This window comes from Oncorhynchus mykiss, chromosome 21 (assembly GCF_057628025.1).
Source record: "Oncorhynchus mykiss isolate SJ-2025 chromosome 21, ASM5762802v1, whole genome shotgun sequence".
NCBI lineage: Eukaryota > Metazoa > Chordata > Actinopteri > Salmoniformes > Salmonidae > Oncorhynchus > Oncorhynchus mykiss.
Genome location: NC_143042.1, coordinates 53279572 through 53306960, shown reverse-complemented (window position 1 = coordinate 53306960; position 27389 = coordinate 53279572). Strand labels below are relative to the sequence as shown.

The 27389-nt window shown below is 45.1% G+C and overlaps 1 protein-coding gene across 1 annotated transcript in view; it reads left to right on the top strand.

Annotated features, from left to right (window-relative positions):
* Positions 1 to 27389, top strand: part of LOC110500776 (glucosidase 2 subunit beta) — a 274702-nt gene that overhangs the window by 148664 nt on the left and 98649 nt on the right. Inside the window, exons 11-12 of the mRNA XM_036958295.2 lie at positions 4447 to 4516; positions 16100 to 16189. Coding sequence (XP_036814190.2) covers positions 4447 to 4516; positions 16100 to 16189 — 160 coding nt within the window. The remainder of the gene's footprint in view (positions 1 to 4446; positions 4517 to 16099; positions 16190 to 27389) is intronic.

The following is a 27389-nucleotide window of genomic DNA, read 5'->3' as shown; positions in this document are numbered from 1 at the left end:
GGTGCATTGTGACAGCTAACGGTGCAGTGTGACAGCTAACAGTGCATTGAGACAGCTAACAGTGCATTGAGACAGCTAACGGTGCATTGTGACAGCTAACGGTGCATTGTGACAGCTAACAGTGCATTGAGACAGCTAACAGTGCAGTGTGACAGCTAACAGTGCATTGAGACAGCTAACAGTGCATTGTGACAGCTAACAGTGCATTGTGACAGCTAACAGTGCATTGTGACAGCTAACAGTGCATTGAGACAGCTAACAGTGCATTGTGACAGCTAACAGTGCATTGTGACAGCTAACAGTGCATTGTGACAGCTAACAGTGCATTGTGACAGCTAACAGTACAGTGTGACAGCTAACAGTGCATTGAGACAGCTAACAGTGCAGTGTGACAGCTAACAGTGCATTGAGACAGCTAACAGTGCATTGTGACAGCTAACAGTGCATTGTGACAGCTAACAGTGCATTGTGACAGCTAACAGTGCATTGTGACAGCTAACAGTACAGTGTGACAGCTAACAGTGCATTGAGACAGCTAACAGTGCAGTGTGACAGCTAACAGTGCATTGAGACAGCTAACAGTGCATTGTGACAGCTAACAGTGCATTGTGACAGCTAACAGTGCATTGTGACAGCTAACAGTACAGTGTGACAGCTAACAGTGCATTGTGACAGCTAACAGTGCAGTGTGACAGCTAACAGTGCATTGAGACAGCTAACAGTGCATTGTGACAGCTAACAGTGCATTGTGACAGCTAACAGTGCAGTGTGACAGCTAACAGTGCATTGTGACCGCTAACAGTGCATTGTGACAGCTAACAGTGCATTGTGACAGCTAACAGTGCATTGAGACAGCTAACAGTGCAGTGTGACAGCTAACAGTGCATTGTGACAGCTAACAGTGCATTGTGACAGCTAACAGTGCATTGAGACAGCTAACAGTGCATTGTGACAGCTAACAGTGCATTGTGACAGCTAACAGTGCATTGTGACAGCTAACAGTGCATTGTGACAGCTAACAGTACAGTGTGACAGCTAACAGTGCATTGAGACAGCTAACAGTGCATTGAGACAGCTAACAGTGCATTGTGACAGCTAACAGTGCATTGTGACAGCTAACAGTGCAGTGTGACAGCTAACAGTGCATTGTGACCGCTAACAGTGCATTGTGACAGCTAACAGTGCATTGTGACAGCTAACAGTGCAGTGTGACAGCTAACAGTGCATTGAGACAGCTAAAAGTGCAGTGTGACAGCTAACAGTGCATTGAGACAGCTAACAGTGCATTGAGACAGCTAACAGTGCATTGTGACAGTTAACAGTGCAGTGTGACAGCTAACAGTGCATTGAGACAGCTAACAGTGCATTGAGACAGCTAACAGTGCATTGTGACAGCTAACAGTGCATTGAGACAGCTAACAGTGCATTGAGACAGCTAACAGTGCATTGAGACAGCTAACCGTGCATTGAAACAGCTAACCGTGCATTGAAACAGCTAACAGTGCATTGTTAGCTGTCTCAATGCACTGTTAGCTGTCACAATGAGCTGTTAACTGTCACAATCGCTCGTACAATGTAGAATTATCAATAATGTCATGTCATCCTGACATCACACTATCATAGTACTAGCATGTACAGTAAAAATTAAGCAGTGAATGCTTTGGGCTCAAACCTTTCCCATGACCGTCTAGTCTCATCTCATCTTTCTGTTAGCACACTATTGTCACTATGAAGTGACTCATTAAGACCGCGGGCTCCTCTGCTGTCGCCACACCTGGAAACAGCATGTGTGTTTGTTTACAGCTCAGCGTCTCGTCTCCCAGACCCAGACACAACACCACTGGCAGACATCATCAGCCACTGTTTGGCAACACAACAGGATGTTTAGACACCACACTATGCATCACTGATAGCAAGCCTAGCGGTTAGAGTGTTGGGCGGTTGCTGGTTCGATACCCAAACCTACATGTTGGTAGAGTCACTTTAATAACTCTACCTACATGTACATATTACCTCGACTAACCGGTGCCCCTGCACATTGACTCTGTACCTGTACCCCCTGTATATAGCCTCCACATTGACTCTGTACCTGTACCCCCTGTATATAGCCTCCACATTGACTCTGTACCGGTACCCCCTGTATATAGCCTCCACATTGACTCTGTACCGGTACCCCCTGTATATAGCCTCCACATTGACTCTGTACCGGTACCCCCCTGTATATAGCCTCCACACTGACTCTGTACCGGTACCCCCTGTATATAGCCTCCACATTGACTCTGTACCTGTACCCCCTGTATATAGCCTCCACATTGACTCTGTACCGGTACCCCCCTGTATATAGCCTCCACATTGATTCTGTACCTGTACCCCCTGTATATAGCCTCCACATTGACTCTGTACCGGTACCCCCTGTACATAGCTTCCACATTGACTCTGTACCGGTACCACCTGTATATAGCCTCCACATTGATTCTGTACCTGTACCCCCTGTATATAGCCTCCACATTGACTCTGTACCGGTACCCCCTGTATATAGCCTCCACATTGACTCTGTACCTGTACCCCCTGTACATAGCTTCCACATTGACTCTGTACCGGTATCACCTGTATATAGCCTCCACATTGATTCTGTACCTGTACCCCCTGTATATAGCCTCCACATTGACTCTGTACCGGTACCCCCTGTATATAGCCTCCATATTGACTCTGTACCGGTACCCCCTGTATATAGCCTCCACATTGACTCGGTACTGGTACCCCCTCTGTATATAGCCTCCACATTGACTCTGTACCGGTACCCCCTGTATATAGCCTCCACATTGACTCTGTACCGGTACCCCCTGTATATAGTCTCCACATTTTACTGTGAGGTCTACTACACCTGTTTTATTCAGCATTTCACTGTAAGGTCTACTACACCTGTTGTATTCAGCATTTTACTGTAAGGTCTACTACACCTGTTGTATTCAGCATTTCACTGTAAGGTCTACTACACCTGTTGTATTCAGCATTTCACTGTAAGGTCTACTACACCTGTTGTATTCAGCATTTCACTGTAAGGTCTACTACACCTGTTGTTTTCAGCATTTCACTGTAAGGTCTCCTACACCTGTTGTTTTCAGCATTTCACTGTAAGGTCTCCTACACCTGTTGTATTCAGCATTTCACTGTAAGGTCTACTACACCTGTTGTATTCAGCATTTCACTGTAAGGTCTACTACACCTGTTGTATTCAGCATTTCACTGTAAGGTCTACTACACCTGTTGTATTCAGCATTTCACTGTAAGGTCTACTACACCTGTTGTATTCAGCATTTCACTGTAAGGTCTACTACACCTGTTGTATTCAGCATTTCACTGTAAGGTCTACTACACCTGTTGTTTTCAGCATTTCACTGTAAGGTCGACTACACCTGTTGTATTCAGCATTTCACTGTAAGGTCTACTACACCTGTTGTTTTCAGCATTTCACTGTAAGGTCTACTACACCTGTTGTATTCAGCATTTCACTGTAAGGTCTACTACACCTGTTGTTTTCAGCATTTCACTGTAAGGTCGACTACACCTGTTGTATTCAGCATTTCACTGTAAGGTCTACTACACCTGTTGTTTTCAGCATTTCACTGTAGGGTCTCCTACACCTGTTGTATTCAGCATTTCACTGTAAGGTCTACTACACCTGTTGTATTCAGCATTTCACTGTAAGGTCGACTACACCTGTTGTATTCAGCATTTCACTGTAAGGTCTACTACACCTGTTGTATTCAGCATTTCACTGTAAGGTCTACTACACCTGTTGTTTTCAGCATTTCACTGTAAGGTTGACTACACCTGTTGTATTCAGCATTTCACTGTAAGGTCTCCTACACCTGTTGTATTCAGCATTTCACTGTAAGGTCTACTACACCTGTTGTATTCAGCATTTCACTGTAAGGTCTACCTACACCTGTTGTATTCAGCATTTCACTGTAAGGTCGACTACACCTGTTGTATTCAGCATTTCACTGTAAGGTCTACTACACCTGTTGTATTCAGCATTTCACTGTAAGGTCTACTACACCTGTTGTATTCAGCATTTCACTGTAAGGTCTACTACACCTGTTGTATTCAGCATTTCACTGTAAGGTCTACTACACCTGTTGTATTCAGCATTTCACTGTAAGGTCTACTACACCTGTTGTTTTCAGCATTTCACTGTAAGGTCGACTACACCTGTTGTATTCGGTGCATGTGACAAATAACATTTGATTTGATTGACAGATTTTTAATCATCTTATCAAATGTGCCCTTGAGCAAGGCATTTAACCCTATTTTTCTCCAGGGGCGCCGTGCTACTATGGCTGACCCTGTGAAACAGCAGCTACGGCGGTGTAGGTGACAATAAATCATGTATGTTCTTTTTTTATTTTAATTTAGGAATTTCTTTCTTTCTTTTTTTCCTAGCTGCTGAAAAGGCGTCTGCTGATCTAAAGAGAGTTGAAGACGCGTACGAAACGGTGTACATGGAAATCAGGTAAGAGAATATCTAACATCTTGGGATGCTCTTCTTCTTCTTTGCCCAATTGCCCTCAGAAAGAACCGAACGCTGTGGCTTTTTGCTTTGCACCTCTCCCCTGATGACGGGTACACAGTAATGAGTTTGCGCTGTTAGGGTTCCCTAGGTGAATTTTAATGATGAAAAACAAATGCTCCTGGTTGCGTGGTGCCGTGCGCTAGTCGAGAGAGGCTATTCTAATTCATTTCTCTTCTGCAACATGGTATTTGTCAGAGCATGAATAATCCAAAACTTTTGACAGAATTCACTGTCTCAAGACAGGTGTAAAACAAAATAGCTGACAATTACGCCATGTTGTAATTGTGTAGCTCTGTGAAGAAAAAAAAAAATGAAATGCTGTCACAAATTCAGAATACCCAAAGATTTGAAACATAAATATTCATGTAGAGGGTTGTAAAGGTTGTCGTTGACCATTTTTTGCTGCTACTTTTCTTTCATTTTCTTCAAGCAGACATCGAATTTGACCATTTCCCCGGGAATGAATGACTTTACACTAGAGATAGAGTAAACAGAGGACATGTCATGCATACCATTGAGCACAAAACACACACTTGCTAACATGCAATAATACCACATAGGAATACATGTTCCAGCTTGATCACACAGTGGGAAAAAAAGCCACTGCAGGATTTCCTATTTCAGCCTGTCGTTCCCGAGATGTTTGCACAGAGCTCTTAGCCAGACATACAGACAGTCAGATATACAGACAGACAGGCAGGCAGACAGACAGACATCCATACAGCCAGCCAGACAGACGGCCATACAGACAGTCAGATATATAGACAGGCAGGCAGACAGCCAGCCAGACGGCCATACAGGCAGTCAGATATACAGACAGGCAGGCAGACAGACAGACATCCATACAGCCAGCCAGACAGACGGCCATACAGACAGTCAGATATATAGACAGGCAGGCAGACAGCCAGCCAGACGGCCATACAGGCAGTCAGATATACAGACAGGCAGGCAGACAGACAGACATCCATTCAGCCAGCCAGACGGCCATACAGACAGCAGCGTCGATAGGGAGTTGCTACTGTACTGTAGACCCGGGGCTGTTCATTACACTGGGGAGACAGGAGATAGGCAGCTACAATCAGAGAGTTGTGGAAAGGTCAAGCTGTTATAATGAAAATAAAGCCTGTGTGAGCGAAGGGAGAACGATTCTAGCATGACTCCAGTTGTTCTACTTCTTCATTTTCCACCCTACTTTGAATGCTCCTGGTCAAATGATTCCCCTGGTCAAATGATTCCCCTGGTCAAATGAATCCCTTGGTCAAATGATTCCCCTGGTGAAATGATTCCCCTGGTGAAATTATTCCCCTGGTGAAATGAATCCCCTGGTCAAATGAATCGCCTGGTCAAATGAATCCCCTGGTCAAATGATTCCCCTGGTCAAATGATTCCCCTGGTGAAATGATTCCCCTGGTGAAATGATTCCCCTGGTGAAATGAATCCCCTGGTGAAATGAATCCCCTGGTCAAATGAATCCCCTGGTCAAATGAATCCCCTGGTCAAATGATTCCCCTGGTCAAATGATGTCAAATGATGCCCCTGGTCAAATGATGCCCCTGGACAAATGATGCCCCTGGTCAAATGATGCCCCTGGTGAAATTATTCCCCTGGTGAAATGAATCCCCTGGTCAAATGAATCGCCTGGTCAAATGAATCCCCTGGTCAAATGATTCCCCTGGTCAAATGATTCCCCTGGTGAAATGATTCCCCTGGTGAAATGATTCCCCTGGTCAAATGAATCCCCTGGTGAAATGAATCCCCTGGTCAAATGAATCCCCTGGTCAAATGAATCCCCTGGTCAAATGATTCCCCTGGTCAAATGATGTCAAATGATGCCCCTGGTCAAATGATGCCCCTGGTCAAATGATGCCCCTGGTCAAATGATGCCCCTGGTCAAATGATGCCCCTGGTCAAATGATGCCCCTGGTCAAATGATTCCCCTGGTCAAATAATGCCCCTGGTCAAATAATGCCCCTGGTCAAGTGACCCATGTGCACCCCATATCAACCATGCATGGTGGAACAAGAGACATGACTCACATCTCTCTCTCTCTTTCTCTCTTTCTCTCAATTTCAATTGAAGGGCTTTATTGGCATGTGAAACATATGTTAACATTGCCAAAGCAAGTGAAATAGATAATAAACAAAAGTGAAATAAACAATAAAAATGAACAGTAAACATTACACTCACAAAAGTTACAAAATTATAAAGTTATTTAAAATGTAATTTTATGTGTATATACAGAGTGGTAATGATGTGTAAATACGCTGATGTCGGCTTAGTTCGCCATGAATTGGGTCACGGGGGCTCTTATAGAAATGTAGAAAAGGGGTTGGTTCATCCTTTCCAACCAATGCCTATGCACGTGGGTGTGGCCACTGATTGAGCATATTTTACTTATGAAAACAATTCCCTCATTTTAAAAACTAAAATTAAATTTAATATTTTCACAAATAGTTTCATATTTAAACATTTTAAATTGCACAACAATTCCATGTTAATCTGATAACTAGAATGTGTAGACTTTCCAATATACAGTTTATGTCATCCTATCATCAGTAATAATGTCTCAGATGACAACTGATCTGCTATCATAATCTTTCAGTACAACAGGGCAATGTCATGACAGAGTACAGAGGCCCATTATCAGCAACCATCACTCTGGGATGCTGGCCTTCTAGGCAGAGTTCCTTTTACCGATCTTAATCTTTTCTTTTTATTGGCCAGTCTGAGATATGGCTTTTTCTTTGCAACTCTGCCAAGAAGGCCAGCATCCCGGAGTTGCCTTTTCACTGTTGATTTTGAGACTGGTGTTTTGCGGATACTATTTAATGAAGCTGCCAGTTGAGGACTTGTGCGGCGTCTGTTTCTCAAACTAATGTACTTGTCCTCTTGCTCAGTTGTGCACCGGGGCCTCCCACTCCTCTTTCTATTCTGGTTAGAGACAGTCTGAGCTTTTCTGTGAAGGGAGTAGTACACAGTGTTGTACAAGATCTTCAGTTTCTTTGCAATGTCTAACTTGGAATAGCCTTAATTTCTCAGAACAAGAATAGACTGATGAGTTTCAGAAGAAAGTTATTTGTGTCTGGCCATTTTGAGCCTGTAATCGAACCCACAAATGCTGATGCTTCAGATCCTCAACTCTAAAGTCTAAAGAAAGTCTAAAGAAAGACAGTTTTATTGCTTCTTTAATCAGGAACAACAGTTTTCAGCTGTGCCAACATAATTGCAAAAGGGTTTTCTAATGATCAGTTAGCCTTTTAAAAATGATGAACTTGGATTAGCTAACACAACGTGCCATTGGAACACAGGAGTGACGGTTGCTGATAATGGACCTCTGTATGTCTATGTAGATATTCCATTAAAAATCAGCCGTTTCCAGCTACGATCGTCATTTACAACATTAACATTGTCTACACTGTATTTCTGATCAATTTGATGTTATTTTAATGGACAGACAATGTGCTTTTCTTGAAACAACAAGGACATTTCTAAGCGACCTCAAACTTTATAACGGTGGTGGACATATAATGTAATGCAAGATATATAAACATTATTAAAGTGACTAGTGATCTATGTATTAAAGTGGCCAATGATTTCAAGTCCGTATGTAGGCAGCAGCCTCTCTGTGTTAGTGACGGCTGTTTAACAGTCTGATGGCCTTGAGATAGAAGCTTTTTTTTCAGTCTCTCAATCCCAGCGTTGATGCACCTGCATTGACCTCGCCTTCTGGATTGTAGCGGGGTGAGCAGTCAGTTGCTCGGGTGGTTGTTGTCCTTGATGATTTTTTTGGCCTTCCTGTGACAATGGGTGCTGTAGGTGTCCTGGAGGGCAGGTAGTTTGCCCCCTGTGATTTTTTGAAATCAACAAAGCATGAGAAGACCTTGCCTTTGTTTTGTTTTGTTTGTTTGTCAATTAGGGTGTGCAGGGTGAATACGTGGTCTGTCGTACAGTAATTTGGTAAAAAATATATATATATATTGACATTTGCTCAGTACATTGTTATCACTGAGGAAATGTACGAGTCTACTGTTAATGATAATGCAGAGGATTTTCCCAAGGTTGCTGTTGACACGTATCCCACGGTAGTTATTGGGGTCAAATTTGTCTCACTTTTGTGGATCGGGGTGAATAGTCCTTGGTTCCAAATATTGGGGAAGATGCCAGAGCTGAAGATGATGTTATTGGAATTTGTGTTCTGTATATTTGATCATTTCCTTTTAGGATTCCATCAACACCACAAGCCTTTATAAGGTTGGAGGGTTTGTATTTTGTCCTGTTGTTCATTCAATGTAATTGGAGAATCCAGTGGGTTCTGGTCGTCTTTAATAGTTGAGTCTAAGATTTGATCATTTATATGTTTTTGCTGTTTGTTCTTTGTTATAGTACGATAAAGATTGGAGAAGTGTTTTTTTTAATTTTATTTATTTTTTACCTTTATTTAACTAGGCAAGTCAGTTAAGAACACATTCTTATTTTCAATGACGGCCTAGGAACAGTGGGTTAACTGGTCTAGGAACAGTGGGTTAACTGCCTTGTTCAGGGGCAGAACGACAGATTTGTACCTTGTCAGCTCGGGGGTTTGAACTTGCAACCTTCCGGTTACTCTAACCACTAGGCTACGCTGCCGCCCCAGTTTTCCATACATCTCAGTTTTGGATCGATAACAAATTGTGTCAGAAGTGTTTAGATTCTATGGATTCTTTAATTACATTGAGCTTATTTCCGGTGCTGTTGCTTCTTTATTCCGTATTTCTGTATTGTTTTAGTGATTCACCATAGTTGAAGGCGTAGACTCAGGGTCTCTATGTTTTTTGGTTGGATGGGTTACTCCAGTTCTTTCTTAGGTTTTTAGCACTATTCATCCGACCATTTTGTCATTGTTTTTTCTTTTTCTTAGGTTGTCTCTACATTTTTAGATTTGATAAGGAAGCTCTAACGGTCAGATATACTGTTTAGACTTTCTACTGCCAAGTTTACACCTTCACTATTACAGTGAAATGTTTTGTCCAGCAAGTTGTCTAAAATTTATTGAATTTGTTGTTGCCTAATTTGGGAGGGAATACTGTCAACTCCAGGTCGGTGTTTGTCCCCCTGTGTGCTGAGACAGTCAGGTTTTGGCCAGTTCTGGCATTTAGGTCGCCACAGACTAGTGCCTGGGCCTGGAAATGGTTTATCTCCCACTCTAAGATGGAGAAGCTGTCATCGTTAAAGTATGGGGATTCTAGGGATATAGGTAAAACACATAAGGAAATTGCACTCTGTTGAGATAATTTCCTTATTAATTTCTAGCCAGATGTAAAATATTCCTGTTTTCACTAATTTAATCGAGTGGGTTAGGTCTGCTTTATACAGAATTAGCATACCCCCTGAGTCTCTTCCATGTTTCACACCTGGTAATTTGGTGGATGGGGACTACCAGCTCTCTGTAACCTAGAGGGAAACCAGTAGGTCTGTCTCCTCTATACCATGTTTCACACCTGGTGGTTTGGTTGATGGGACTACCAGCTCTCTGTAACCTAGAGGGCAACCAGTAGGTCTGTCTCCTCTATACCATGTTTCACACCTGGTAGTTTGGTGGATGGGGACTACCAGCTCTCTGTAACCTAAAGGACAACCAGTAGGTCTGTCTCCTCTATACCATGTTTCACACCTGGTGGTTTGGTTGATGGGACTACCAGCTCCCTGTAACCTAGAGGGCAACCAGTAGCAACCAGTCTCTCTCTCTCTCTCTCTCTCTCGCTCTCTCTCTCTCTCTCTCTGTCTCTCTCTCTCTCTCTCGCTCTCTCTCTCTCTCGCTCTGTCTCTCTCTCTCTGTCTCTCCCCCCTCTCTCTCTCTCTCTCTGTCTCTCTCGCTCTCTCTCTCTCGCTCTCTCTCTCTCTCTCTCTCTCTCTCTCGCTCTCTCTCTCTCTCTCTCTCTCTCTCTCGCTCTCTCTCTCTCTCTCTCTGGCATGCCTGTGTGTGTGTCCCACTTACCTGTGTATGCCCTGTTTGGCATTACAGTGTGACCCATTGTAACCTATTATTTTCCTTGCTTCGGCCTTGGGGATATGATCGTTGTGGAGAGCGCACCTTGCACCAGTGCAAGAACCCTACAGGAAAGTTCAAAACACACACACACACACACACACACACACACACATACATACATACATAAACTACCATTCAAAAGTTTGGGGTCACTTAGAATTCTCCTTTTTTTTTTGAGAAAAGCAAAGAAAATTGTTCATAAAAATAACATCAAATTGCCATTATCAGCAACCATCACTCCTGTGTTCCAATGGCACGTTGTGTTAGCTAATCCAAGTTTATCATTTTAAAAGGCTAATTGATCATTAGAAAACCCTTTTGCAATTATGATAGCACAGCTGAAAACGGTTGTTCCTGATTCCCAACGCACCAGTTCTTATAGCCTTTAGCCGTACCCTTATCCTACTCCTCCTCTGTTCCTCTGGTAATGTAGAGTTAAATCCAGGCCCTGTAGTCCCCTGTAATACACCTATTCCCCAGGCGCCCTCTTTTGTTGACTTCTGTAACCGTAAAAGCCTTGGTTTTATGCATGTTAACATCAGAAGCCTCCTCCCTAGGTTTGTTTTACTCACTGCTTTAGCACACTCCACCAACCCCGATGTCCTAGCCTTGTCTGAATCCTGGCTTAGGAAGGCCACCAAAAATTCAGAAATGTTCATCCCCAACTACAACATTTTCCATCAAGATAGAACTGCCAAAGGGGGTGGAGTTGCAATCTACTGCAGAGATAGCCTGAGTTCTGTCTTACTATCCAGGTCTGTGTGTAACGGTTTTCTTGGTGAGAAGGAGAGTCGGACCAAAATGCAGCGTGTAGATTGCGATCCATGTTTTAATAAACAAACGTAAAACACGAATCAATACAAACACTACAAAATAAAGAACGTAATGAACGTAACGAAAACCTAAACAGCCCTATCTGGTGAAAACACATACACAGGAACAATCACCCACAAACACACAGTGAAACCCAGGCTACCTAAATATGGTTCCCAATCAGAGACAATGATGAACACCTGCCTCTGATTGAGAACCATATCAGGCTGAACATAGAACTGGACAAACTAGACATGTAACATAGAATGCCCACTCAGATCACACCCTGACCAACCAAAACATAGAAATATACAAAGTAAACTATGGTCAGGGTGTGACACTGTGCACAAACAGTTCGAGCTTCACAACTCCAGTGGGTCAGAAGTTTACATACACTAAGTTGACTGTGCCTTTAAACAGCTTGGAAAATTCCAGAAGATGATGTCATGGCTTTAGAAGCTTCTGCTAGGCTAATTGACATAATTTGAGTCAATTGGAGGTGTACCTGTGGATGTATTTCAAGGCCTACCTTCAAACTCAGTGCCTCTTTGCTTGACATCATGGGAAAATCACAAAAAAATCTGCCAAGAATTGTAGACCTCCACAAGTCTGGTTCATCCTTGGGAGCAATTTCCAAACCACTGAAGGTACCACATTCATCTGTACAACCAGTAGTACGCAAGTATAAACATCATGGGACCATGCAGCCAACATATCGCTCAGGAAGGAGACGCGTTCTGTCTCCTAGAGATAAACATACCTTGGTGCGAAAAGTGCAAATCAATCCCAGAACAACAGCAAAGGACCTTGTGAAGATGCTGGAAGAAACAGGTACAAAAGTATCTATATCCACAGTAAAACGAGTCCTATATCGACATAACCTGATATTCCGCTCAGCAAGGAAGAAGCCACTGCTCCAAAACCACTATAAAAAAGGCAGACTAGGGTTTGCAACTGCACATATGGACAAAAATCATACTTTTTGGACAAATGTCTTTTGGTCTGATGATACAAAAATAGCCATAATGACCATCATTATGTTTGGAGGAAAAAGGGGGAGAAGAGCACCATCCCAACCGTGAAGCACGGGGGTGGCAGCATCATGTTGTGGAGGTGCTTTGCTGCAGGAGGGACTGGTGCACTTCTCAAAATAGATGGCATCATGAGGTTAAAAAAGTATGTGGATATATTAAAGCAGCATCTCAAGACATCAGTCAGGAAGTTAAAGCTTGGTCGCAAATGGGTCTTCCAAATGGACAATGACCCCAAGCATACTTTTACCTGTGGCAAAATGGCTTAAAGACAACACAGTCAAGGTATTGGAGTGGCCATCACAAAGCCCTGACCTCAATCCTATAGAAATTTGTGGGCAGAACTGAAAAAGTGTGTGTGAGCAAGGAGGCCTACAAACCTGACTCAGTTACACCAGCTCTGTCAGGAGGAATGGGTCAAAATTCACCCAACTTATTGTGGGAAGCTTGTGGACGGCTACCCGAAACGTGTGACCCAAGTTAAACAATTTAAAGGCAATGCTCCCAAATACTAATTGAGTGTATGTAAACTTCTGACCCACTGGGAATGTGATGAAAGAAATGAAAGCTGAAATAAATAATTATCTCTACTATTATTCTGATATTTCACATTCTTAAAATAAAGTGGCGATCCTAACTGACCTAAGACAGGGAATTTTGTCAGGAATTGTAAAAAACGGAGTTTAAATGTATTTGGCTAAGGTGTATGTAAACTTCCGTCTTCAACTGTATATATGTGTGTGTGTGTAGATCTCAACCTTAAAAGAGATAGAAGAAGAAGCACACAAGTCAGTTTTCCCGAAACCGAAGTTAAACCATTGAAATGCTTCCAAATGCTAATTTAGTGTATGTAAACTTCTGACCCACTGGGAGTGAGAGGAGGCGACTCTGGGATGCTGGCCTTCTAGGCAGAGTTCCTCTGTCCAGTCTCAACGTCAACAGTGAAGAGGCGACTCTGGGATGCTGGCCTTCTAGGCAGAGTTCCTCTGTCCAGTCTCAACGTCAACAGTGAAGAGGCGACTCTGGGATGCTGGCCTTCTAGGCAGAGTTCCTCTGTCCAGTCTCAACGTCAACAGTGAAGAGGCGACTCCGGGATGCTGGCCTTCTAGGCAGAGTTCCTCTGTCCAGTCTCAACGTCAACAGTGAAGAGGTGACTCTGGGATGCTGGCCTTCTAGGCAGAGTTCATCTGTCCAGTGTTTGTGTTATTTTGCCCATCTTAATCTTTTATTTTTATTGGCCAGTCTGAGATACGGATTTTTCTTTGCAACTCTGCCTAGAAGGCCAGCATGTCAGAGTTACCTCTTCACTGTTGAAGTTGAGACTGGTGTTTTGTGGGTACTATTTAATGAATCTGCTATTGAGGACTTATGAGGCGTCTGTTTCTCAAACTAGACACTCTAACTTGCTTGTCCTCTTGCTCAGTTGTGCACCGGGGCCTCCCACTCCTCTTTCTATTCTGGTTAGAGACAGTTTGTACTGTTCTGTGAAGGGAGTAGTACACAGCGTTGTTCGAGATCTTCAGTTTCTTGGCAATTTCTCGCATGGAATTGCCATCATTCATCAGAACAAGAATAGACTGACAAGTTTCAGAAGAAAGTTCTTTGTTTCTATCCATTTTGAGGCCAGTAATCAAACCCACAAATACTGATGCTCCAGATACTAAACTAGTCTAAAGAAGGCCAGATTTATTGCTTCTTTAATCAGGAACAACCGTTTTCAGCTGTGCTATCATAATTGCAAAAGGGTTTTCTAATGATCAATTAGCCTTTTAAAAATTATAATCTTGGATTAGCTAACACAGCGTGCCATTGGAACACAGGAGTGATGGTTGCTGATAATGGGCCTCTGTACTCCTATGTAGATATTCCATTAAAAATCTGCCGTTTCCAGCTACAATAGTCATTTACAACATTAACAATATCTACACTGTATTTCTGATCAATTTGATGTTATTTTAATGGACAAAAACAACGTGACTCTAAACTTTTGAATGGCAGTGTGCACACACACACACACACACACACACACACACACATACATACACACATACATACATACATACATACATACACAATTGCCTTTGTGACCTTAGTGGGAGACCCCACTCCACCGTATCAGTCCAGAGAGAGTACCCGCCTCAACCAAAATGCATTAACATTTGTGTATCATAAATATGGAAATGGAGCCTTTGCAAAGTGAGAGATAACGGGCTCCGTTCCTGTATCCTCGATTAGGGAGGGAATGCCAGTCTGCTTCGGCCTGATAATTGGTGACATTGCAATACCGAAACGGTCTGAAAGGGGCACGTCATCTTCGTGTAGCACCAATCAATCCAGTCCCTCTAAGTTGGAGGTGTTAGAAGGGAGGTGAAAGTGACCAGAGGCCCTATCCTTTTAATTTAATGCAAAACTATTTTGTCACTGACTTGCAACAAATGACCAAGATTTTTTTTTTTTGTGTAAGATGATGGATAAATGTAAAATTATTTATTTTGGTTATGACTTATTCTTCACCTATTTATTAGTTTGTTTGAAATTGTATTTTAAACAAACAGCAAAGGCTACTTAAATGCTTCAACGACTCAGATATTATCATATATATAAATGTTATTATTATATTATATTATCAGAAGCTGGCATGTAAATTCAGCAAATTAGATTTTGTGGTGTGGGTAGGGTGCCAATGCTTTTAAGATTTTTTTGTTTTTGCATTAAAATGAAACTGCATGAATAATCAATCGGAAATTAAATGTGACAGAAATTATAACAACATTGCAATCGTTTTTTTACGTCCATTACTTAAGTGACACATTTGTTCCAGTCTCACTGATGTTCTTGATCTAAACTAAGTCAAGAAGTTTCTTTCTTTAAAGAGCTAGTGCTTTTGATCAGTGCCTTTTGTATTTGGTATAATGTTAACTTACTGTATGTTATTGCCAGCAGCATACCACCCTGCATACCACTGCTGGCTGGCTTCTGAAGCTAAGCAGGGTTCGTACTGGTCAGTCCCTGGATGGGAGACCAGATGCTGCTGGAAGTGGTGTTGGAGGGCCAGTAGGAGGCACTCTGGTCTAAAATAAATATCCCAATGCCCCAGGGCAGTGATTGGAGATACTGCCCTGCGTAGGGTGCCGTCTTTCGGATGGGATGTTAAACAGGTGTCCTGACTCTCTTAGGTCATTAACGATCCCATGGCACTTATCGTAAGAGTAGGGGTGTTAACCCTGGTGTCCTGGCTAAATTCCCAATCTGGCCCTCAAAACCATCACGGTCACCTAATAATCCCCAGTTTACAATTGGCTCATTCACCCCCCCCCCCCTTCCTCTCCCCTGTAACTATTCCTCAGGTCGTTGCTGTAAATGAGAACGTGTTCTCAGTCAACTTACCTGGTAAAATAATGGATAAATAATATAAATAATAAATTGGTTTCAATATGCTACTGCTAGAAATCGACCCTGTGTGTCCCATGTATAGAGAGATACATATGATGAATATTAGTGTTAATCAAATTCATTCAGAGGTGTCTCAAATTAATACACGGGACTCGTTTCTGACGTTTCATTTAAGCAAAGGTTATTGTCAATAACTCATCAAAAGTAAAATGTTAAAGAGTCATTTTCTTTCTCTTTCAACTGTTTTTCCCCCCAAAGGGACCTCAGGGAGAAACTTTCCATAGACTACGGATCAGAGAGAGAGTTTCTATTCCTGCATGACCAATGTTTCCAGCTGAAGGTCTATGAGTAAGTACCTTACATTTTAACCCTTAACTGCACTCTGAGGTTGTATAGTTGCATTATTTTTTGGGGGGTTGGCAGCAACTTATAAACCCCCGTTACAGTGTAAAAAACCTTCCGTGGAAAACTGGTCTTTGGAATGGTGAAAGTAATGAACGGAACAATTATTAATGTCTTCGACCAGCAGATATACTTCGTTGTCTGCATTCATTGAGTCCAAACTCAAACCCAAGGAAACTGTCTGTTGAAAAAGTATAATTGATATGGTCAATAGATGGTAGGTTGAAGGAAAATTCTGCATTCTACATTCCGACGTATACTGTACAGTGGATATCCAACTGAAAGTGTCTTTTACCCTAGAGCCTCATTGTATTAAGAGATGATGTTAGGTGTGCTTCTGGACCAGGTATCTCTTGTAAAATTAGATTGTTTATCTCAGTGAGACTAACCTGTATAAATAACGATGATATTAATTTATTTTTTTTACAAAAAACACAACCGGAGGTTTGCAGGTCGGTCTCCCGACCTTGAAGACTTGTAGCCGCGTTACCTTAGTCAACCTGAGCCAACTCAGGTAAATATCTTCTGTAGAACTGTAAATCACCCTGGAGGAGAAGCTAAGCGGCTAAACCAACTAAATTTAATCAACAGTACGGCTTCTTTCACTTCCCTGCCTGTCTCCCTATGGCCCCAGTCTGTGTAGAATCTGTTCTCTTCAGAATTGCTTGCCAGCTGGAAGTCTTCTGAGCCTGTGGGTGGTTGCAATTTTAAAAGATTAAAATAAAAATGATCTGAGATCTCGCTTCAAATACGTTCCGGAGCCTTCTCGGAGTCTGTGGTTACCAATTCTCTCTCACAATACCAAGTGCACACTTTCTCTCTCACACTACCAAGTGCACACTTTCTCTCTCACACTACCAAGTGCACACTATCCCTCTCACACTACCAAGTGCACACTATCCCTCTCACACTACCAAGTGCACACTTTCTCTCTCACACTACCAAGTGCACACTATCCCTCTTACACTACCATGTGCACACTATCCCTCTCACACTACCAAGTGCACACTATCCCTCTCACACTACCAAGTGCACACTTTCTCTCTCACACTACCAAGTGCACACTATCCCTCTCACACTACCAAGTGCACACTATCCCTCTCACACTACCAAGTGCACACTATCCCTCTCACACTACCAAGTGCACACTTTCTCTCTCACACTACCAAGTGCACACTATCCCTCTCACACTACCAAGTGCACACTATCCCTCTCACACTACCAAGTGCACACTTTCTCTCTCACACTACCAAGTGCACACTATCCCTCTCACACTACCAAGTGCACACTATCCCTCTCACACTACCAAGTGCACACTATCCCTCTCACACTATCAAGTGCACACTATCCCTCTCACACTACCAAGTGCACACTATCCCTCTCACACTACCAAGTGCACACTATTCCTCTCACACTACCAAGTGCACACTATCCCTCTCACACTACCAAGTGCACACTATCCCTCTCACACTACCAAGTGCACACTTTCTCTCTCACACTACCAAGTGCACACTATCCCTCTCACACTACCATGTGCACACTATCCCTCTCACACTACCAAGTGCACACTATCCCTCTCACACTACCAAGTGCACACTTTCTCTCTCACACTACCAAGTGCACACTATCCCTCTCACACTACCAAGTGCACACTATCCCTCTCACACTACCAAGTGCACACTTTCTCTCTCACACTACCAAGTGCACACTATCCCTCTCACACTACCAAGTGCACACTATCCCTCTCACACTACCAAGTGCACACTTTCTCTCTCACACTACCAAGTGCACACTATCCCTCTCACACTACCAAGTGCACACTATCCCTCTCACACTACCAAGTGCACACTATCCCTCTCACACTACCAAGTGCACACTATCCCTCTCACACTACCAAGTGCACACTATCCCTCTCACACTACCAAGTGCACACTATCCCTCTCACACTACCAAGTGCACACTATCCCTCTCACACTACCAAGTGCACACTATTCCTCTCACACTACCAAGTGCACACTATCCCTCTCACACTACCAAGTGCACACTATCCCTCTCACACTACCAAGTGCACACTATCCCTCTCACACTACCAAGTGCACACTATCCCTCTCACACTACCAAGTGCACACTATCCCTCTCACACTACCAAGTGCACACTATCCCTCTCATATTACCAAGTGCACACTATCCCTCTCACACTACCAAGTGCACACTATCCCTCTCACAATACCAAGTGCACACTTTCTCTCTCACACTACCAAGTGCACACTATCCCTCTCACACTACCAAGTGCACACTATCCCTCTCACACTACCAAGTGCACACTATCCCTCTCACACTACCAAGTGCACACTATCCCTCTCACACTACCAAGTGCACACTATCCCTCTCACACTACCAAGTGCACACTATCCCTCTCACACTACCAAGTGCACACTATCCCTCTCACACTACCAAGTGCACACTATCCCTCTCACACTACCAAGTGCACACTATCCCTCTCACACTACCAAGTGCACACTTTTGCTGCATTTACCGTGAAAATAATTATATTCTAAAATACTAGAAAATAATGTTTCAGACTTGGCTTCTGCAACTTCTCTTCTTTTGATATTCTACACGTAATGCATGTTTACTGGATTCATCATGGACTAGATACACAACAAATAGCTGTGTTTGTTTGTTTGTTTGTTTGTTTGTTTGTTTTTGCAGCCCCACTCGACCTCTCTATCTCTCTGTTCGTGTTTTCTTCACGTACACCTCCACACCCCACTCGAATTGTCTTAACTCAGTTCCACAGCACCAGACAGAAGTTGTGTGTCCAGTTGGCCTACTTCTCTCAATCACACACTCTACACCCCCCGTAGCCGCTCTATCCCGGGCCTAGAGCATCACCCCCCCCTCCCCCCCCCCCCCTTTTAGACACCAGAGAACATAGTCTCTACTAGCTCAGGGTCCTTAGCGACCCGCCACACACCCAAGGCGACGTACCAGTCTCCCCTTTCCTTTTTCCTTGCCATGTGCCTTGAACCATGATCCTGAAAAGACGTGGCATTGATAGACACATGAACCCAGGGCCCTCTCGTCTCACTCCCCCGTGCCCCCCGTGGAGCCACAGCGTCGCTCCGAATCCTTTCCGATAATGGAAAGAATCTCTCCGTCTCTCCCACTTCTTGATCATCAGTAGAAGTCTTCTCTTATCCACCTCTCTTGTGTTCAGATGGCTCATCCACTTCCCTTGTGTTTAAATGGCCCATCCACTTCCCTTGTGTCTAAATGGCCCATCCACCTCCCTTGTGTTTAGATGGCCCATCCACCTCCCTGGTGTTTAGATGGCCCATCCACCTCCCTTGTGTTTAGATGGCCCATCTACCTCCCTTGTGTTTAGATGGCTCTCTCTCTCTCTTGTTCTGAACAGCAGCCAATATTGGAGAGAAATGCCTGGGGCGGTAAAAGTGAGCTCTGGGAACCCATACACTGCCTATCTTTAATATAACTAATAGTTATTATTTAAATACATTGAATTCATTTCGTACTCGTGCGAGAGCGTTGGTGGAGGATCATTCTGAGACAATGATGGGAGCAGAACGAGTGGCTCAGTGTATTAGATAACCCTAATGGAGGACAGAAATGACAAAAGCTGATTGAGACACAGACACACATTCTCTCTCTCTCTCTCTCTCTCTCTCTCTCTCTCTCTCTATCTCCCCCCCTCGCTTTCTCTCGCATACACACATACATACTCTCTTTCTTGCTCACAGTCACACACACACACACTCCACTCACACATACTCTCACACACAGACACTCAATTCAGCTCAGTTTACTCTTTAGATACTGTTCATAATAACTCAAGTCCTCCTTGTTGATATGAAAAAGGTTCAGTCTCAACTCCTCCTAGATTTGAAAAAGGTTCAGTCTCAACTCCTCCTAGATTTGAAAAAGGTTCAGTCTCAACCCCTCCTAGATTTGAAAAAGGTTCAGTCTCAACTCCTCTTAGATTTGAAAAAAGGTTCAGTCTCAACTCCTCCTAGATTTGAAAAAGGTTCAGTCTCAACTCCTCCTAGATTTGAAAAAAGGTTCAGTCTCAACTCCTCCTAGATTTGAAGAAGGTTCAGTCTCAACCCCTCCTAGATTTGAAAAAGGTTCGGTCTCAACTCCTCCTAGATTTGAAAAAAGGTTCAGTCTCAACTCCTCCTAGATTTGAAAAAAGGTTCAGTCTCCTTTGTTTGATCGTCTCGTAAAGTACGTCAATACGAATAATATCCCCTGTTCTAGTTTCTTAGCCTTCTGTGATGTTAGTCGAGGGAAAATATATCGATACTTGGATTTCAAAGGGAAACATTTCCTTTTGTTGTCGAAACACTTTCAAGAAGACAGATTAATGGTGAGATTAGTAGTTGAATGCAGTATAGAGACGCACTTCAAATTGCCTTGATATGAATCCATTTCTCCACAGGCCGCAAACAACCCAAATCTGAGAAGTAGTTCTGTAGTTCTGTGTGAATCGTCAATAACTATTTTCCAATACAACTAGGCCTACAGAAATGTTTTCACCTCTCTTTCTGCTAACTATTTATTTAAATTAATACAAATTTCGCAAACACCCAACTCTAATAATCTCGGAACGTTTCTCGCAAAAAAAAAAAAGTTAATTTTACGTACCTAAGTCAAGATTGTCACCTATAGTACGTGGCTCTGTGACGCCTCAGATATCGTCTCGGCAGCCGCAGTTGACGCAACTCAGCAAAGTGTGAAAGAGGACACCCCGTAATAAACCTCTCAGAAGTGGCGCTACCTACTGCCAAGTCTTAATACTGCGAGTGGATTTGTGGACGTTTCCTCAAAGCAACTTTAAATTGAGGGCCTCGGATTTATGCAATGCTGTCAGGTCGGATCGGATTCACTCAGCCTTTCAACTGTAGTGGCATTAGAAACTAGTTTGTTGAATGAGTCATGCCTTGTGACAGGAAGGAAGTGAAAAGAGAACGTTTAACACATCTCAATTGGCACTTCCCTGTCTTTAATATCACATATAGGTTTAACATAAAATAGGTTATTTTAGGGGTTCTTTTAGGGGGGGGGGGGGGGGGACAAAGAAACACTATCGAAACCAATGCCTAGAGGGGACAATTTGAGATAGATGCAACGGAGCCAGTTCAAGCTGGTGTGCGTCGAGTGCTTGATGTGGCGACTGCCTCAGGAGTTACCAAGGCGATGTAAACAGTCTGTTAGAGCTCTGGAAGAACAAATCGAGGTTGGTAAAACCTCAGGGACCGTCACATGCAGAGGATCTTGGTGTAATGTATACGTGCTGTCATGATATTAGGCATCATACATCTCAAGAGCGTTTTCTCCCCATTTTCTCAACAGTATCTTTCATGCCATGTTTGTTCCATTGCGGTTTTAGGGCTCAGAATTGAGGCGAGCCTCTGCGTGTTGATGTCAGGTGTCATGTCGAGGATCCAACTGCCTATGTGTGTATTATATATGGCAGACCTAGGTTCAAATACTATCTAAAATAATAATTTTGCTGTGCTTGATTGAGATTTCCTGGCACAATGGAACCAATAGAATTGTCCCTAAACCCCACTCACTACAGACAGGCTAGAGCAAAATTCTCTAACTATTTGAAAGATTTCAAATAGAATTTGAACCCACCTCTGGATGGTATGATGCAGCAGGGATATATACTGAACAAAAAAATATACATACAACATGCAACAATTTCAAAGATTTTACTGAGTTACAGTTCATATAAGGAAATCTGTCAATTGAAATATAACATTTTATTGTCCCCCGGCACAAGGTGCACCTGTGTAATGATCATGCTGTTTAATCAGCTTCTTGATGTGCCACACCTGTCAGGTGGATGGATTATCTCGGCAGTGGAGAAATGCTCACTAACAGCGATGGAAACACATTTGTGCAAAACATTTGAGAAAGAAATAAGCTTTATTGTGCGTATGGAACACGTCTGGTTTCTTTTATTTCAGCTCATGAAACATGAGACCAATACTTTACATGTTGCGTTTATATTTTTTGGTTCAGTGTAGGTGTGGAGAGGAAGCCAGAAGGCCTGAAGCCCAGTCCATCGTAATATGAAAGAGTTTGACGACAGCAGCTGGGCCCGGTTACTGCAGATCCACGCCTTGCAGAGCCGGCTCTTTGTCACACTCGGCTGCTTTCGAAATTATGATAGATGTGGCAGGGACAATGTCGTTAAACGAATGCATGAATTTCAGCATTAATGTTAATAGGTTACCCCGGAAATTAATTCATTTCAAAGGTCACATTTGGTCGATTGTCAATAAGAAGAGGGTTCTCTTACGCACTAATCAAGTAGTTGACCGCAGGATTGATGTCATAGAGAATAATACATCTTCAATCAGGGGGCTGAAGGTGAAATGACCGTCTGAATTGCTCTGTTTAATAACTGCTATTAAAAGTCATCTCCTCGTTAGACTACGCCTCTGCATAAATGTCCTGGAAAATAGTGCTGGGGAAAACAGCAGTGCAACACTTTTCCTACGTCCAAGTAGTCTTACATGATTTCCTTTCCTCTTCTTCTTCTCCATGACCACTGATCCCCTTGATTGGTGAAAATAATAGGGTGGGCCCCCGTCCAGAAACATCCCCCATCCCCTGTCCAGAAACAACCCCTATCCCTATCCCCCATCCCCTGTCCAGAAACAACCCCTAGCCCCCATCCCCTGTCCAGAAACAACCCCTAGCCCTATCCCACATCCCCTGTCCAGAAACAACCCCTAGCCCCCATCCCCTGTCCAGAAACAACCCCTAGCCCTATCCCACATCCCCTGTCCAGAAACAACCCCTATCCCACATCCCCTGTCCAGAAACAACCCTTATAGCACCCATCCCCTGTCCAGAAACAACCCCTATCCCCCATCCCCTGTCCAGAAACAACCCCTAGCCCCCATCCCCATCCAGAAACAACCCCTATCCCCCATCCCCTGTCCAGAAACAACCCCTAGCCCTATTCCTCATCCCCTGTTCAGAAACAACCCCTAGCCCTATACCTTGTCCAGACACAACCCCTAGCCCTATCCCCCATCCCCTGTCCAGAAACAACCCCTATCCCCCAACCCTGTCCAGAAACAACCCCTATCCCCCATCTCCTCTCCAGAAACAAACCCTAGCCCTATCCCCCATCCCCTGTTCAGAAACAACCCTAGCCCTATACCCTGTCCACACAAACCCTAGCCCTATCCCCATCCCCTCATCCAGAAACAACCCCTAGCCCTATCCCCCATCCCCTCGTCCAGAAACAACCCCTATCCGCCATCGCCCGTCCAGAAACAACCCCTAGCCCTATCCCCTGTCCAGAAACAACCCCTAGCCCTATACCTTGTCCAGACACAACCCCTAGCCCTATCCCCCATCCCCTGTCCAGAAACAAACCCTATCCCCCATCCCCTGTTCAGAAACAACCCCTAGCCCTATACCCTGTCCAAACACAAACCCTAGCCCTATCCCCCATCCCCTGTCCAGAAACAATCCTTAGCCCTATCCCCCATCCCCTCATCCAGAAAAAACCCCTAGTCATATCCCCCATCCCCTGTCCAGAAACAACCCCTATCCCCCATCTCCCGTCAAGAAACAACCCCTAGCCCTATCCCACATCCCCTGTCCAGAAACAACCCCTATCCCACATCCCCTGTCCAGAAACAACCCCTATAGCCCCCATCCCCTGTCCAGAAACAACCCCTATCCCACATCCCCTGTCCAGAAACAACCCCTATCCCCCATCTCCTGTCCAGAAACAACCCCTAGCCCCCATCCCCCATCCAGAAACAACCCCTATCACCCATCCCCTGTCCAGAAACAATCCCTAGACCTATCCCCATCCCCTGTCCAGAAACAACCCCTAGCCCTATCCCTCATCCCCTGTTCAGAAACAACCCCTTGCCCTATACCTTGTCCAGACACAACCCCTAGCCCTATCCCCCATCCCCTGTCCAGAAACAACCCCTATCCCCCATCTCCCGTCCAGAAACAACCCCTAGCCCTATCCCCTGTCCAGAAACAACCCCTAGCCCTATCCCCTGTCCAGAAACAACCCCTTGCTCTATCCCCATCCCCTGTCCAGAACCAACTCCTATCACCCATCCCCCGTCCAGAAACAACCCATATCCCCCATCCCCTGTCCAGAAACAACCCCTATCCCCCATCCCCCATCCAGAAACAACAACTAGCCCTATCCCTCATCCCCTGTTCAAAAACAACCCCTAGCCCTATACCTTGTCCAGACAAAACCCCTAGCCCTATCCCCCATCCCTTGTCCAGAAACAACCCCTATCCCCATCTCCCGTCCAGAAACAACCCCTATCCCCCATCTCCCGTCTAGAAACAACCCCTAGCCCTATCCCACATCCCCTGTCCAGAAACAACCCCTATCCCACATCCCCTGTCCAGAAACAACCCCTATAGCCCCCATCCCCTGTCCAGAAACAACCCCTATCCCACATCCACTGTCCAGACACAATCCCTAGCCATATCCCCCATCCCCTGTCCAGAAACAACCCCTATCACCCATCCCCCATCCAGAAACAACCCATATCCTGCATCCCCTGTCCAGAAACAATGCCTAGCCCTATCCCCCATCCCCTGTCCAGAAACAACTCCTTGCCCTATCCCTCATCCCCTGTTCAGAAACAACCCCTAGCCCTATACCTTGTCCAGACACAACCCCTAGCCCTATCCTCCATCCCCTGTCCAGAAACAAACCCTATCCCCCATCCCCTGTTCAGAAACAACCCCTAACCCTATACCCTGTCCAAACACAAACCCTAGCCCTATCCCCCATCCCCTCTTCCAGAAACAACCCTTAGCCCTATCCCCCATCCCCTCGTCCAGAAACAACCCCTAGTCATATCCCCCATCCCCTGTCCAGAAACAACCCCTATCCCCCATCTCCTGTCCAGAAACAACCCCTAGCCCTATCCCACATCCCCTGTCCAGAAACAACCCCTATCCCACATCCCCTGTCCAGAAACAACCCCTATAGCCCCCATCCCCTGTCCAGAAACAACCCCTATCCCACATCCCCTGTCCAGAAACAACCCCTATCCCCCATCCCCTGTCCAGAAACAACCTCTAGCCCCCATCCTCCATCCAGAAACAACCCCTATCCCCCATCACCTGTCCAGAAACAATCCCTAGCCCTATCCCCCATCCATGTCCAGAAACAACCCCTAGCCCTATCCCTCATCCCCTGTTCAGAAACAACCCCTAGCCCTATACCTTGTCCAGACACAACCCCTAGCCCTATCCCCCATCCCCTGTCCAGAAACAACCCCTATCCCCCATCCCCTGTCCAGAAACAACCCCTATCCCCCATCTCCTCTCCAGAAACAAACCCTAGCCCTATCCCCCATCCCCTGTTCAGAAACAACCCCTAGCCCTATACCCTGTCCAAACACAAACCCTAGCCCTCTCCCCCATCCCCTGTCCAGAAACAACTCCTGTCCCCCATCCCCTCGTCCAGAAACAACCCCTATCCCCCATCTCCCGTCCAGAAATAACCCCTAGCCCTATCCCCTGTCCAGAAACAACCCCTAGCCCTATCCTCTGTCCAGAAACAACCCCTAGCCCTATCCCCTGTCCAGAAACAACCCCTATCCCCCATCCCCTGTCCAGAAACAATCCCTAGCCATATCCCCTGTCCAGAAACAACCCCTATCCCCCATCCCCTGTCCAGAAACAACCCCTTGCTCTATCCCCCATCCCCTGTCCAGAAACAACCCCTATCCCACATCCCCTGTCCAGAAACAAACCCTATCCCCCATCCCCTGTCCAGAAACAACCCCTAGCCCTCATCCCCCATCCAGAAACAACCCCTATCCCCACCCCCTGTCCAGAAACAATCCCTAGCCCTATCCCCCATCCCCTGTCCAGAAACAACCCCTAGCCCTATCCCTCATCCCCTGTTCAGAAACAACCCCTAGCCCTATACCTTGTCCAGACACAACCCCTAGCCCTATCCCCCATCCCCTGTCCAGAAACAACCCCTATCCCCCATCTCCTCTCCAGAAACAAACCCTAGCCCTATCCCCCATCCCCTCGTCCAGAAACAACCCCCATCCCCCATCTCCCGTCCAGAAACAACCCCTATCCCTATCCACTGTCCAGAAACAACCCCTAGCCCTATCCCCTGTCCAGAAACAACCCCTAGCCCTATCACCTGTCCAGAAACAACCCCTACCCCTATCCCCTGTCTAGAAACAACCCCTATCCCCCATCCCCTGTCCAGAAACAATCCCTAGCCCTATCCCCCATCCCCTGTCCAGAAACAACCCATATTCCCCATCCCCTGTCCAGAAACAACCCCTAGCCCTATCCCCTGTCCAGAAACAACCCCTAGCCCTATCACCTGTCCAGAAACAACCCCTACCCCTATCCCCTGTCTAGAAACAACCCCTATCCCCCATCCCCTGTCCAGAAACAATCCCTAGCCCTATCCCCCATCCCCTGTCCAGAAACAACCCATATTCCCCATCCCCTGTCCAGAAACAATCCCTAGCCCTATCCCCCATCCCCTGTCCAGAAACAATCCCTAGCCATATCGCCCACCCCCTGTCCAGAAACAACCCATATTCCCCATCCCCTGTCCAGAAACAACCCCTCGCCCTATCCCCCATCCCCTGTCCAGAAACAACCCCTCGCCCTATCCCCCATCCCCTGTCCAGAAATAACCCCTATCCCCCATCCCCTGTCCAGAAACAACCCCTATCCCCCATCTCCTCTCCAGAAACAAACCCTAGCACTATCCCCCATCCCCTGTTCAGAAACAACCCCTAGCCCTATACCCTGTCCAAAAACAAACCCTAGCCCTATCCCCCATCCCCTCGTCCAGAAACAACCCCTATCCCCCATCTCCCGTCCAGAAACAACCCCTAGCCCCAGCCCCTGTCCAGAAACAACCCCTAGCCCTATCCCCTGTCCAGAAACAACCCCTAGCCCTATCCCCTGTCCAGAAACAACCCCTAGACCTATCCCCTGTCCAGAAACAACCCCTATCCCCCATCCCCTGTCCAGAAACAATCCCTAGCCATATCCCCCATCCCCTGTCCAGAAACAACCCCTATCACCCATCCCCTGTCCAGAAACAACCCATATCCCCCAT